A 15812-nucleotide genomic window follows, 5' to 3' on the forward strand; every position below is an offset into this window, starting at 1 on the left:
TCGCCATTATGGCATTGGTTTTGTCTGTCATTATTATCTTTGTAAAATAGCCTAAGATGCAAATACACAATAGTTTACGTTATGTTTCTAGAGAAATAAGCTTATTCCATTACAGTTTTGTTCTATTATAGATTTATATATGTTATATTATACTGTATATTTATGTATTTCTGACCATGGAATAACCTCTGAGTCTGTACTTATATATGGATTTGGAATTAAAAGAATGTAACAATGTACTCAATAATTAAATATGAAAACAATAAATCCTGTTGAAATATATTTGGGGAATAGCCTCTGCAGGGCGTCATGTGACAGCTGATAAGATTAACTATTGTCCCTTAGGTTTCCACAAAATATAAATTCATTTTTGGTGCTCTGTCTTACAGGGGGAAAATATAACAAAAGACATACAGTACCAGTCAAAAGTTTGGACCCACCTACTCATTCCAGGGTTTTTCTTTATTTTTACAATTTTCTACATTGTAGAATAATAATAATGAACACCTCAACACTATGAAATAACACATGGAATCATGTAGTAACCAAAAAAGTGCACTGGACCTTTAGCTTCAGTCTCTTTTTGAGTGGCAAAAAAAGAGTAAAGAAATGTTCCTGCCAATAGAGGATGTTGGAAAGTTAAGCCTGTAAGACCCAAAGACAGCTCACATAATAAATTGGAACACTTAGGACACCGGGCTTGTTAAAACTTCAGCCTCTGTGCTAGAATATTACTAGTTCAGCTCTTCAGTGGTCCAATAGTGAACTCAAAGAAAACGCTCACTGAATAAAACATTGTGTCTCCTAGTAACGATTATAGAGGGGACTGCTCATGCATCACTGGTCACAGTGAGATTCTCTGGAGATTCTTCATATAGTGATTCTTCTTCTACCGTAGACATTTGTTCACGCCCCTCACCAAGGTCCTTATAACAGAAGGAACCGAGCCCCTTCACCAAGGTCCTTATAACAGAAGGAACCGAGCCCCTACACCAAGGTCCTTATAACAGAAGGAACCGAGCCCCTACACCAAGGTCCTTATAACAGAAGGAACCGAGCCCCTACACCAAGGTCCTTATAACAGAAGGAACCGAGCCCCTCACCAAGGTCCTTATAACAGAAGGAACCGAGCCCCTCACCAAGGTCCTTATAACAGAAGGAACCGAGCCCCTCACCAAGGTCCTTATAACAGAAGTAACCGAGCCCCTACACCAAGGTCCTTATAACAGAAGGAACCGAGCCCCTACACCAAGGTCATTATAACAGAAGGAACCGAGCCCCTACACCAAGGTCCTTATAACAGAAGGAACCGAGCCCCTCACCAAGGTCCTTATAACAGAAGGAACCGAGCCCCTCACCAAGGTCCTTATAACAGAAGGAACCGAGCCCCTTCACCGAGCCCCTTCACCAAGGTCCTTATAACAGAAGGAACCGAGCCCCTACACCAAGGTCCTTATAACAGAAGGAACCGAGCCCCTACACCAAGGTCCTTATAACAGAAGGAACCGAGCCCCTTCACCAAGGTCCTTATAACAGAAGGAACCGAGCTCCTTCACCAAGGTCATTATAACAGAAGGAACCGAGCCCCTACACCAAGGTCCTTATAACAGAAGGAACCGAGCCCCTACACCAAGGTCCTCATAACAGAAGGAACCGAGCCCCTACACCAAGGTCCTCATAACAGAAGGAACCGAGCCCCTACACCAAGGTCCTCATAACAGAAGGAACCGAGCCCCTACACCAAGGAAGCCAAAGGAAGGGACACACCGTGACTCATTGAACATTACATCTGACAATAGGGGACAACCTCCAGTTCCACAGGTACAAGATGAATAGTGTTGCGTCTTCCCCTTCCGAATAGATTGTAAGACCCCATACATGGTCAGCAAGAAACGGAAGACATGAGTGAAGAGAAGTCCTTTAAAGATGTGTAAAACACAGGAACATTATGCGTATGATTTCTGCATGGGAGAACATATTCCGCAACCATCTGCCTTGTAAATTACTGCCTATTGTTTTTCTCTTTCTACATCATGTGTGTCATTGACTAACCGTTCTCCCATCATACACTTACAAGATGTCCAATTATTTCACAGTATTCAGAGAACACGTTACAACAAGAAGGAAAGAAACGGCATTATCAGTACAAGAGAGCCTTGAACACAGGTACATTTTATTTGAAAGAATATTAGTCGACTGTGTTACGAAATTATTTTTACAATAACACAAGATAAAGAGAAACCTTGATGTTACAAAACATAGTCGGTTATTATGTCGGTAGTACTGAATCGGAACATTCCCTGGAAACGTTTTAAATAGAAAGAGTTCTAGATATACAGATGTCAATTCCTTATTCCTAAAGAAAAACAAGGCATCCAGTGGTAAATAAAATGTTAACAAGGTTAAAGTGCAATACCGACAATGCCAGAAGATATTTTACATGTAATATACGCAACACCTTTTAAGAGGCAAGTTAAGACAAATAAAGCATACCGTAGACAGTTCTTATGAGTCGGAGCTGACTTGATCCAGATAAAACAAAAACAGAATCCTGGTCCTCGGTTTCACTCAACAGATTCATTAAGTTCAGATGAACATTTTAGGTCTAACAGTTCTCTAGCTACAAGTCTTTGTACAATTCACACCTTTACCAGTAAAGACCCATTTCTAGCTGTTGGTCACGGTAGCTATTTGTTCTGCTTGCATTTTGGATAAGACACAAATAAAGTAAAAACAAAAGCATTAAAAGGAGAAAGTATATCTTACATCTAGAAACCATAAAATATTATCTGATCATATGGATATAATCCAGAGAAAATATATAATATAACAGATAAAATACAAATCAAATTACAACATTAAAAGTGAAGGTCCAACTACAGAGCAGACAGCCATACCAATGCAAAGATGAGTAACGCATAAATGAAAATATGTTTGAGAAATAGATTTCTATGACAACGTGACCTCACACAGCCCAGAAACATGAAAAGCAGACAGATATCAATTTAATAATTACAGACATCTATTAATAACGTCTATTGTCAAAAGCCTTTTCAACAGAAGAGTGAATAGAGAAAGACAGTAGAAAAATAGATAGCAGAGAGAGCGTTATTTCCCAATCAATCACTTATAGCTTGCAATAACATCTTGTTAATCACTGTATATGGGGCCTCCAGGAAGTTGCCTAGAGCCTTGGCACATTAATGTTGTGTTAACCAAAAGCCATGTTGTTATTTAGCCTGGTCCCAGATCTGTTTGTGCCATCTTTCCAACTGCAGTATTGTTATTGTCAAGCCAAACATGACAAATTCCATGAGTTTGCAAGAGAGCAGAAACAGACAGGCACCCAGGCTAGATCACATTTGCATTACAAAAAAAAGTAATGTGTATAAAAATGTATATTGAACCTACAACTGCAGTATTTTGGAAAGGCTGCATGGTCACAATTCAAAATCTATTTAACATTGAATGCTAAGTTAATTTGATAAATTCACCTTGAAGTAGCACACAAATAAAAATGATGAAACATTTTGCTTTACTCCTAGAATGTATTAAACACCCAAAGGGTGTTGCAAGGCAGGCAGTGTATGGGAAATGAATCAAACTATATTGTGGTATTATAGTAGTGATTAAACCACAGAAAGAAATACCGATAGCTGTAGCACTTCATAACCTTTGGCCCCCAGAAGGGTAAACTAAAGTGGATGATGCTGTTAGAGAAGGGGATAGAAAAAAAACAAGTCCTGGTCGGGGTTGGGGTCAATTCCATTTCGAATGGACTTGTCCTGGCCAGCCATGGACTCCTTCAATCGAACTGATTTCCAGATAGACCAGAGGGTGAAAAGAAATCAACATTTAAAAATACAAATAAAAAAAACTGAACAGGGACAAACACACACATACCATTTATGATGCAGTTTGGAAATGATCAGCTGGACAGCTGCCCACTTAAATGTTTTTGAGGCAAACCAGGATAAGGAAAATTACTTATTGTACATTCTCTATTTAAAACGTTCATCCCTTCAAACTGGGCCGTGGTGGCTGGTAGGTTGGCATGTAGTCTCCCTCCTCTCACACAGCCACTGACCTTTGTGACAATCATCTAGGTAGTGTCCCAAATGGTACCCTATTCCCTACGTAGTGCACTACTTTTGACCGGAGCAGTAGTGCACTACGTATAGGGCATTTTATCATAAAGGTCAAAATAGGGGGAGGATAATCACACACACACTCTTGTGTATTGTTGTACTGTGTCTGTTTGTGGGGATATGCTGCTGCTCACTCAGACAGCCTTGGTTGTATTGCACTTTACAGGAGAGGCTGCTGATAGTAGGCCTGTTGCTGCTGTGGGGCCTGGTGCAATGAAGAAGCCATTTGATAGGAGGCTGGTGGCAGGTTGGAGTTCTGATAGGCCGACATGTCCATCTGTGGGGCTACACCCATCTGTGGTGGGTAACCGGCAGGTGCATATGGAACACTGCAGTGAAGAGACAGAATAGTACAATAGTTGCCACCTACCGCCTAACACAAGCATAAAGGCCGACATTTAACAGCAACACAGGAGCAATGCCCCCCAAAAAACTTAACTCACAAATCCTCTAGTGGGATGTCTCAAAACAAACATATAAAACACAAGACTGGCCTTACAAAATGGCTGCTGTTAAGCTAGCTAGTTGCCTAGTCAGGTGTCTCATGGTCCAGGGCTGGTATAGAGGAGAGGCCTACCTGTAAGGAAGCTGCGCTGGCTGACCATTGGGAGATGTGACGTTAGGGGGGAGTGACTGGAGGGGTCCGGGCTGGTCAGAGCCCATGTAGGCCTGCTGGCCTGGGGGGCCCTGGGGCATCCCTGGAGGCATGTAGGAACTACCAGCCTGACCTGGGTATCCCTGAGAGAGAAAGATACCACGTTCAACATGAAATTTGATAAAATATGTTTATTTTATTTATCTAGGCAAGTCAGTTAAGAACAAATTCTTATTTACATTGACTGCCTACACCGGCCAAACCCGGATGATATTGGGTCAATTGTGCGCCGCCCTATGAGACTCCCAATCACGGCCGGTTGCGATACAGCCTGGATTCGAACCAGGGTGTATGTAGTGACGCCTGTAGTGACGCAGTGCCTTTGGGCTCCCGAGTGGCGCAGTGGTCTATTTCATAGTACACTGTATATTGATTTACTCCACAAAAATATAGCATGCGTTGGCAAAAAACAACTTTACTTCAGGTGCAGGCAGTTACACAAGGGACAGCTTGTTTCTAAAATGGCTCTGCAGAGCTGTGCAGAAAGTGACAAGGAGGTAAAAAGAGTCCAAGCATGACCACTGGAGTCTCCCATTAGTCTACGTCCCCAAGAAGGGACACTGACATCCATCATCAGGGACAAATTGCACAGCAGACAAAACACACGAGGTCACACAAGGTCTGCGTCTGAAATGGCATCCCGTTGCCTACATATTCCACTACTTTTTACCAGAGCCCACCATATGAATATGGTGCCTTTATGGACCCTGGCATAGTGTCTGCCTTCACTGAAGTCACCTGGTTGTGGATGTACAAGGTAGTGACCTAAACAGAAAGTACGTCACAGTGGTTTGTTTCTTTCTCCTAATTGACCTGCATGGGGAGTTGAGAGGCAAGTGCGTAGTGGGGCTGCTGCTGGGACTGCAGTTTGGAGTAGGCTGTGTAGAATGGTTCCTCGTTCATCAGTTTGTTATAGAGCTCCAAGGCCTCCAGCACCTTCACATTCAGCTCAGACAGCTCAGAGTGTTGCCTGCCAGGGATGGAGGGAGAGAGAGGGAGAGGGGAGAGCGAGAGAGGTGAAGGGGTGGAAAAAGAGAGAGGGAGAACCGCAATGCGAAGGAGAGAAAAGAAAAGAGGTCATCACGACACTTGTAGGACAAAGACTAAGGTTCTGTGAGGGTGATGATCCCTGGTACTCATCCAGATAGTCAACATAAAGCAGGTATAACTAAATTAATAACTATGTACTCTGGCCAACATATTTGACTAACCAATAGAAATAAAGGGTGTCATGCAAACACTGCAGTATAGCCTCTAATATACTATTGGAAATATTGTCCATTATGAGTAAGTACACTGCAGTATACTGCAGTTAAATTGACTTTACCTGTCAATGTCTTCCAGCTTGTCATCAATCATTGGATTCATCTGCTCACAAGCACCTGAGAGGGTAAAGCATTGATAAAGTGAGGCTAAACAGACAAAAACAGTGTGAGTGTAGTGGTGTAGTCAAGCCAACTGCAGTGTATGTGAGTGAGCATATCGTTAAGACAACTGCAATGTCAATGAGCATGGGATTTAAAAGAGCAGTAAGTCATTGTTTTATACCCTCCAGTTGGACCAGCTCTGTGCAGTCGGGTGCTGCATCAGCAGGGTCAGCATTCTGGAGCAGATACAGCGCTCCATCCATCTTCTCCTGGTGGGGGGAGAGACAAGAGAGGAAGAGAGAGGGGATGAGGGACGGGTGAAGAGAGGAGAAAGAGAGTCATATGATGCTACAGGGTTTTCATTGGTCAAATTATCAAAATGAATGGTGGACTGATTGATTGTACCCATTTAACCAACTACGGATAAGCTAAATGATATAGGCCTGCAGGTATGGACAGTCATAGGCTGAATCCCAAATCACTCCCTTCCCCTTGGTCCTCCATTTGTGCATTCACGCGCGCCTCCACCATATGCACATCGCACCAGGCTTCACAGCAGCAACAGGCCTACTATCAGCAGCCTCTCCTGTAATGGCAGGCAACCAGGGTGCAATACAGCCAGGGCTGTCTGAGTGAGCAGCAGCATATTTCCACCAACAGACACATTGCAAGTGTCCCAAAGCTGGGTGTAGGGGATAATTAACTCTCCAATAGCCACTTCAGCCAAGCCAGCAAGGCTGCAGGCTTCAGAGTGAAGCGCTATCCCGACACGCACCGCAATATGTTTGGAGTTCGCAATGTAATACAAAAGACTGGAGAGGCATTCTTAAATATATGCCACGTGTCTGATTTCAAGACCTGACACACGGAACAGATGAAATACCTCCCAAATAAATGTTAACTGTTACTGACGTTCATCTTCTAAAGTGACAGGGGGATTTGCTCATTAGAATTTCATGCCAATTGTATTATTTTAAAGTAGAACATGAACTGCATCATTTAAGTCACGAGTGTCCCGAAGTTGATGGGTTTATTGATCCCCTCGCCACTCTCTGGAAGTCACCCTCGGACTTTCGTCAGCAACACGTGACAACGCGCGAGTGGTTTTGGAAGCACCAATGTAGTATGTCCAGTACGTATAAGCACCCACCTCATCTATAAAGACAGGCTCAGACTCCACTATGGCTTCTATGCTGGGCTCCTCCGGGGCTGGTGTCTTCTCCACATACGTTACTGTAAGGAGAGCGATTTACATTTGACATTTAGCCGACACACTTATCCAGAGCCATTTTACGGTCAGGATTTCAAACATGAAACCAAACACTAGAACGACTCGCCCTGCCTCAGTATGAGGGTGCAGGGGAAGAACCTACCTAGTTCAGGCTCAGCGTTGAGGTTGGTCGTGACAAAGTTGGATGGGAAGAGACCTACTCCTCTGTGATTCTCTCCTTTCCACCAGTTTGAGTCACTGTGGCAGCAACATGGTGTTATCAGATCAAACATTCTTCTAAGTAAACCCTGCATTTTGTTTACATAAAAGGACTGCAGAACCTGAGAAGGTTGGCACTACATATATGACTGAATACAATTAAGTTGAAGCGTGGTTTCCACATTGGCCTATACAATAGGTCATCATATAGGTCAGACTCAGGTTTCCATAGCAACACGTCATTAGCTACCTGTCGTCCAGGACTAGGATGAGCTCCCCCGTCTTGAAGGTGAGCTCGTTGTCTTCGGCCGCCTCAAAGTCGTAGAGCGCCCGCACCTTCCGAGAGTCCTTGCTACCCCCGCCCCCGTTTGTGTTGAAGGGGGGGTCGGCGGACACGGTGAGGGGCCGCGTCTCAGCATGCTGCTTCTGTTCCTGCAGGGACAGCTTGATAGCTGCAGATAGGAGGACAAAGGCATGAGGGTCAAAACACATACTATCACCAGGACAACAATGGAAATAAGTTGTACACAAATGTTTTAATCTCTCTAATAATGTATTTATTCATTCATCCACATGCACAGTTCACAATGCAATATGACGTGGTGTTCTAGAATCTGTTGGATAGGATCTGTACCTTTGGCAAGGTCGTCATCGTCAGATGGTTTACTAACAGCAGGTGTGGTGACCTTTAGGCTGGACCCCTGTTGACAGAGGTGGTTGGTTATAGAGAGCGAGAGAGAAAGCCTTCCAGAACAAATGGGGATTTGGATTATTTGTGACTGTGACGCCACCTGTAGGGATTAATAGGTACTACAGGGTTTCCATGTAATATTGTGGTAGTAAAGAGAGTATGAATAAGAGAGAACCTAAAATAAATCATCACTTCATATGCTTAAAAATATAGCCCAACAACAGGAAAATAGTGACATTCTATGAAGAACAAACTGCTGTCTGTGAGAGGGGTTGGGCAAAGTAGTTTCAGTAGCAAACACCTCACAGTGTCACTTATTAACAGGACACTCAGCCGACCATTTCAGCTAGGAAGTAGGCTAAACAAATAAGCACCAGACTGTCCCTCAATCACAGAAGGAATTCTCATCCCCCTTATGGGTAGAACTGGGGAATTATTACATCAGAGCAAATCCCATTCGGCACTCACGCCTTAAAAACAGACACACTCCTTCTCTTTATTGCAACACATGGGCGAGCAAGTGCACTGAGAACACAGGCAGACTGCACAACACGGAGCCAGCGAATGTATTCACACAGAGCTTATTTGTTACAGGGGACCACAGGTGGAAGTCACGAGGAGAACTTTGTGTTTGAGATAGGTAGACGATAACAGTCGTTTTAGTTTTGTTGGCGAGTCTGGCTACAATCAGAGGGTAGAGTACTGAAAGATTATGGTGAAAAAAAATGAATTAAATGTCGGGTCAAATGGCTCCATTTTCCAGGTAAGGCGCATAGGCCCTCAAAGAACAACGTAACATCAAGGCCCTTTGGCACAAAAATGGTCAATTAAAACAATAGCCAAACTCTTTTAGGAGGGAGGAACAGAGTTAGTAGGGGGGGAGACTGGCCACAGCTTATACAATGGTATCAAATCAAATGTTATTGGTCACATACACATGGTTAGCAGATGTTATTGTGAGGGTAGCGAAATGCTTATGCTTCTAGATCCGACAGTGCAGCAGTATCTAACAGGTAATATCTAACAAATTCCACAACTAAACCTAATATCTAACAATTCCACAACAAAACCTAATACACACAATCTGGTAAAGGAATGGGATGAGAATATATAAATATAAAATATATGGATGAGCAGTGACAGAGCAGCTAAGATGCAATAGATAGTGAAGGATACAGTATATACACATATGAGATATGTAAACATCCTTAAAGTGGCATTATTAAAGTGACTAGTGTTCCATTTATTAAAGTGGCCAATGATATCAAGTACGTAGGTAGGCAGCCCCCTCTCTGTGTTAGTGGTGGCTGTTTAACAATCTGATGGCCTTGAGAAAGAAGCTGTTTTTCAATCTCTGTCCCAGCTTTGACGCACCTGTACTGACCTCGCCTTCTGGATGATAGCGGGGTGAACAGGTAGTGGCTCGGGTGGTTGTCCTTGGTGATTTTTTTGCCTTCCTGTGACATCGGGTGTTGTAGGTGTCCTGGAGGGCAGGTAGTTTTCCCCTTGGTGATGCATTGTGCAGACCGCGCCACCCTCTGGTGAGCCCTGTGGTTGTGGGCGGTGCAGTTGCCGTACCAGGCGGTGATACAGCCCGACAGGATGCTCTCAATTGTGCACCGGTAAAAGTTAGTGAGGGTTTTCGGTGACAAGCCAAGTTGCGCCGCCTTCACCACACTGTCTGTGTGCGTGGACCATTTCAGTTTGTCGGTGACATGTACACCGAGGAACTTAAAACTTTCTGGCTGGTTTTCTTTTTGTAATCCATGATTTTCTGTAGACCCTGCCACATATGTCTCGTGTTTGAGCAATTGAATTGTGACTCCACTTTGTCTCTATACTGACGCTTTGCTTGTTTGATTGCCTTACGGAGGGAATAACTACACTGTTTGTATTCGGCCATGTTTCCAGTCACCTTGCCATGATTAAATGCGGTAGTACATGCTTTCAGTTTTGCACGAAAGCTGCCATCAATCCACAGCTTCTGATTAGGGAAGGTTTTAATAGTCACAGTGGGTACAACTTCTCCTATACACTTCCTTAAATACTGGCTCACCGAGTCAGCGTATACATCAATGTTATGGTCTGAGGCTACCCGGAACATATCCCAGTCCACGTCAACGAAGCAATCTTGAAGCGTGGAGTCCGATTGGTCAGACCAGATTTGGATAGACCTAAGCACAGGCGCTTCCTGTTTTAGTTTCTGCCTATAGGAGGGGAGCAACAAGATGGGGTCATGGTCAGATTTGCCAAAAGGAGGGCGGGGGAGGGCCATGTATGCATCGCGGAAGTTAGAGTAGCAGTGTACTGCAATCGATATGCTGATAGAATTTAGGTAGCCTTGTTCTCAGATTAGCTATGTTAAAAAGCCCCAGCTACAATATATGCAGCCTCAGGATATATGGTTTCCAGTTTGCATAATGTCCAGGGATGTTCCTTGATGGCCGTCTTGGTATCCCCTTACGGGGGGATAAACACGGCTGTGACAATAAGCGAGGAGAGTTCTCTTGGGAGATAATACGGTTGGCATTAGATTGTGAGGAATTCTAGGTTAGGTGAACAAAAGGACTTGAGTTCCTGTGTGTTGTTACAATTACACCATGAGTCGTTAATCATGAAACATACACCCCCGCCCTTCTTCTTACCATAGAGATGTTTGTTCTTGTTGGCGTAATGCACTGAAAACCCTGTTGGCTGTACGGACTCCGACAGCATGTCCCCAGCTAGCCATGTCTCCGTGAAACAGAGTACGTTACAATCCTGGATATCTCTTTGGAAAGCAACTCTTGCCCTAATTTCACATTAGCAAGTAATATACTCAGAAGCGGTGGGTGGTGTGTGCCCATCCGAAGCCTCACTAGAAGACCGCTCCGGCACCCTCTCCTCCGACGGTGTTGTTTTGGGTAGGCCTCTAGAATCAGTTCAAATGCCCTGGGAGGTGCAAACAAAGGATCCGCTTGGGAAAGTTGTATTCCTGGTTGTGCTGGTAAGTTGAAGTCTCTCTGATATCCAATAGTTCTTCCCGGCTGTATGTAATAACACTTAAAGTTTTCTGGGCTAACAATGTAAGAGATAATACATTTAAAAAACAAAATTCTGCACAGTTTCCTAAAGACTTGAAGCGAAGCTGTCATCTCTATCGGCGCCATCTTCAGCAACACTAGGTTAGGGGGATGGACGCCAGGCTGTTGACTATTTTACCTGTGAGCCAGAAGACGGGAAGACGACCCCCTCCTCTCTCAGAGACTTAATGGTGGCACTGATCAGACTGAGCTGTGGATCTTTCTGGAACTCGTCACACCACTCCACCATCATCCCCTTCAGCTTGTCACACACCTTGGGGTGGGCCTGCGGGGATAATAGTAATTATTTTTAGGCTACTTATTAATTTGATAGAGGCAAAACATTGACACAAAGAGCTTGATAGAGCCAGTCGATTGTTATCCTCACGTGCATAGGTCTGAACATTATCAATTCACCACACATATTTCAACAGAAAAACCTTTGACAGCTTACGTACCCTGCTCAGTATAGCTCGGACTTCAGTGGCAAAGTCCCGTGAGCAGATTTCTAAGTGAAAGATTCTTCCACTGTTATTGACACAGGCAGCCAGCAACTGAAAAAGAGGGAGAAAAGCCAGGTTAGTCCAGTAGTCAGCAAGGATGATCTATTTTGAGGCTTTACAGTAAAACAAGAGTAATGCTTTGATTCACATCCACACCAAAGTTGAATAATTGATTAACACATTAACAGATATGACACAAGTGAAATTATGCATGTTTTTATGATTGGGGGGGCTAAAGTTGACTGAGTGAGGAGAGGGAGACATCTAAAAATAGAACAGCCATGTGACCATCTACCACGATGGTGAGTCAGAGAGAAAGATCACATGGTCTGACGTTGAGCATCATCACTCCATAATAACACTGAGCAGCAGAAAGAACAAAACAGTAAAAACCTTTGTAGGGCCATGGATCATTACACTGACTGTGCTGTGGCAAGGCTGCCCACAGCAATGAGACTGAGTTACGAGCTCAGCGCTCTAGAACTGCCAAGAGCAGCAGGAGATGGACCACTCTTCCCAAATACTTTATTACATCAGACTGGAGTGTCATTGAGGCTTAGGGCAACAGTCAGTTTTTGATCCACCAGCCACAGTGTATAAAGTAATTCACACTCAGAATGTCTTCCAGCACATTGTTCAAACTCTGTTGTCCATCATATAGCAGGATTCATGACTCATATTACCTGTGTATATGATCCCAGCCACTCAACAAGCTCTAGGGCCTGACACCAGGAAGTGAAAAACCTGACCTTGCACTAGGTTCACACCTTTCCAAGATATTTCTACATTGACACTAGGCTAAGCTGAACTCTATCATACATTAATAAACCTGTTATACAGTAAGGAAACCCGCTGGATTTTCCAACGGTCTAGTGAATGATATATTTTGTCTTGAATAACACAGTAACAAAGTTACTCACAGTGAGGGCTTGCATGGCAACATGTGGGACCTTGTGGTTGACTCTCTTCATCACAGACCTCAGGCAGTCCTTAGCTCTGGGAGAACACAGGCAGGTAGAGACAAACGATTAATAGGGCACACAAGTAGTAGGTTATTACAACATGAGTCATCTTCAATATACGCTTATTAATTGCATATTAAAATACCCCACTCCCCTCCAATCTTCCTGGAGACCTGCTGTTACACTATTATGAGTCTGTAGATGCACATATTACAAATACTTGGAAGCAATGTTCCCTATAAGAGAAGCACGAGATTAGTAAGTTGAATGAAGTTCAGAGTTTGCCGTTAAAAAAAAAGACAAGTAACGTTTTCTTTTACTGTGGGAATTGTGATCGAATCAATGCAATATTAGCCACTTTCAATGCAACATACGGAAACAAAAACAAACTATGCAAGACTTAGTATGCAAAACTAACTGTGCAAGAGATTTTGTTGTAGGCAGAGCGCATCGGAGTATGATTCTGTGCATTGACAGGCATGACACAGGCTCGTACTCTACACAGACCGGTGCACCATAACCAATCGGTGCTGCAGTAAATAGACCATTGCCCTATATGGATTTGTGCAGTTCACTTTTACAGTATGAGCGGTTGCGATTATTATGTGCTTGTTTTGAGATCAAAGCAAGAGCTGAATGTAGCCACGTGTGCACATTTGTTCATATTTTTGCTAGTTAGTGAATTACTTGCCCAGTTATAGCTAATTTGTAGTCAGCAATGTGGGAATGATTGCTTCCCACAAGAGCACAAAACATGTACATTTCTAGCCATCTTCGTAAAGGGAGTCAGGTAAAGAGCTTTTTTTTATATATATCTTAAAGGGGCAGTGTATATTTTAAGACAGGCTTGAATAAGCTAAGTAGCCAATAGGCAGAGGGTAGCATAATTTGTCTGATTCTCTAGAATAATGGTTTGGGAATAATAATGATTTTTATTTTGTAAAGTGGTTTCTTGCATTAAACAACAAAATTTACAGTCACCTCCTTGCCGGAAGTGGATAAACAGGTTAATGTCAAGCCCTGCATGTTTTTTTCTCAAAAGTCTCATGGAATGTAGGCTTACATTGAACACCACACATTGGCTGCTACTGCCATTTCCATGTTAAAATGTTATGTGATGCATTTTCTCCATTGTTTTTTTTATATTGGTAGGCCTACATTATGATCAAATAGCCACAGTAGCCTACTTGGCCACTGTTGAAACAGTAAAATGAAAGCGGGTACAGTGTTCACAGTAAACACGCACTGGAAGTCGCATAGATATTTCACAAGGTTCAAGTTTGCGCTCAGCAGACATGAGATTTGCTCAGTGACAAAAAATATTAGAGAGAACATTGCATGGAAGTACCTGAAAATTAGCCAGGGAGCTAGTGCTCTGGTCCAAGTAAACAATGAAGTTATTTTAGAATCAGAAGTCTCATTCCAGCTTACCCATTGGGTGTATGTCCAACCCTGTCACAGATATCCATGATCAGGGCCCAGTCCTCCACTGTATTGGTTTCATTGGTGGTTTTCTCTGACAATGTGGTACACCGGGATACATGTGGTTAGGTGAGAGAAGAGAATCTGTGGTTCGGCATGTACTGTCCATATTATTGCTGCTTTAAACAGTTTGAGCCTGTATTTTCATAGGATTGACAGTCACTACAATTATGGAGGTTGTATGATTAAACTAGCAATAAAGCAGTTAAAAGTAAGTTATTCCTTATAAGTTCTTTGTTATGAAATAGCCATTACACATCGGTGACTAGCTAGTTAGGTGTTCTGCATGTAACATTTGCATAAAACAAGCAATCCAATTGTACAAATTTCAAATAATAGTTTACAAGGGAACCATGAGAGCTTGTTCCAAAGATGATAAACTGTTCATGGAAAGAAGGTGATTTGCATGTAACATTTGCATAAAACAAGCAATCCAATGATACAGCTTCCTTGGAGTAAACCTAAAACTAATCCAACTCATACATCTGGCTAGATTAACTAGATAGATAGCTCATGACGTTATTATTGAATATGTGAGTTTGTTGCAGTTTAGGCTGTCTCGTTATTGAAAATCGTTGATTAGCTACAATACACTGATTACACAACAACTAGCTAACATACTCGCTAGCTAATATATATATAGCTAGCACAGTGGTAGCTAGCTAGCTAGGTAGTATGACCGATGACTGTCTGCTAACCCTGTGACTACTAGGTTAGACTTACAGACTTTACCAAACCACATAACTGGTTAGCTATTTGGATAATATAACATTTGATTATAACGTCAACGTGTAGCCAATGATATGTATAAATAAGGTATCCCCTGTATGTGGTGTAGCCAGAGCAGTTGTTGTTAGCTTTCTGGCTAGCGGTTCTGTCGCTAGCTAAGATGAAGCTAACTAAGGGTTAGCTCACTCCGAATCAAATTGCCCAACTGAAGTGCTCGACTTACCAACATCTTGGTCGAATGGATTCTGCGCAAATAAAGGCATGTTTATCCCTTTAAACCAACCGACGTTGTTGAGAAAGAAAACGTATAATATTTGTTTCAAGAATATATATATTTTTTAAATCCCTTCCTCATCCATCAAACTCTGCACACTTATACCAGTTGCTCTTCCGTAAACTTAGTTGGCTGCAAAAATGCCTGATTTCTTTTTAGAATTAAATGCAAAAACTATAGAACTCAAATCATTTCGACACTTATCGATGCATATATATTTAAAGCTAAGTAAAGAACGCAAATTAAATATTTCTGTATTTCTACATTTAAATGTATCATGTACAGGCAAATACAAATACACCTCTTATGACCCTTTAAAAATATGTTTTTTTTCTGGTGTAACACTGCCACCAGTGGGTGGAAGAGGTACGCGAATATTACAATGTTCCTTTCCTCTTATTATAAGGCTTATAATAAAAATGGAATGGTTCGAAAAAACATGACGTATATTACCACACATAAAGAACAACATATAACGATATTTATGTTTTGTTGTAATTCGAAATATAG

The 15812-nt window shown here is 42.5% G+C and overlaps 1 protein-coding gene across 1 annotated transcript; it reads right to left on the reverse strand.

Moving 5' to 3' along the window:
- Positions 1–2137: 2137 nt before the first annotated feature.
- Positions 2138–15446, reverse strand: LOC115160937 (signal transducing adapter molecule 2). The gene is made up of 14 exons (XM_029711498.1): positions 15252–15446; positions 14249–14333; positions 12776–12851; positions 11811–11906; positions 11492–11638; positions 8234–8300; positions 7850–8051; positions 7544–7638; positions 7321–7403; positions 6352–6439; positions 6131–6185; positions 5617–5773; positions 4726–4886; positions 2138–4477 (listed from the first exon to the last, which is right to left on the reverse strand). Exons 1-14 carry the CDS (start codon positions 15289–15291, stop codon positions 4309–4311), a joined length of 1521 nt encoding a protein of 506 aa, XP_029567358.1. The 5' UTR covers positions 15292–15446; the 3' UTR covers positions 2138–4308.
- Between the last annotated feature and the right edge of the window lie 366 nt (positions 15447–15812).

This window comes from Salmo trutta, chromosome 24, assembly GCF_901001165.1.
Source record: "Salmo trutta chromosome 24, fSalTru1.1, whole genome shotgun sequence".
In the NCBI taxonomy this organism is placed as follows: domain Eukaryota; kingdom Metazoa; phylum Chordata; class Actinopteri; order Salmoniformes; family Salmonidae; genus Salmo; species Salmo trutta.

Bases quoted from the DNA above. Each gene is read 5' to 3' on its own strand.
- LOC115160937 (XM_029711498.1), bottom strand. From the start codon at position 15,291: ATGCCTTTATTTGCGCAGAATCCATTCGACCAAGATGTTG. The intron at 14,334-15,251 runs GTAAGTCGAGCA...CCACATTGTCAG, and splicing joins TCCATTCGACCAAGATGTTG to AGAAAACCACCAATGAAACC. The intron at 6,440-7,320 runs GTGGGTGCTTAT...TCCCCCCACCAG, and splicing joins AGCCTGTCTTTATAGATGAG to GAGAAGATGGATGGAGCGCT.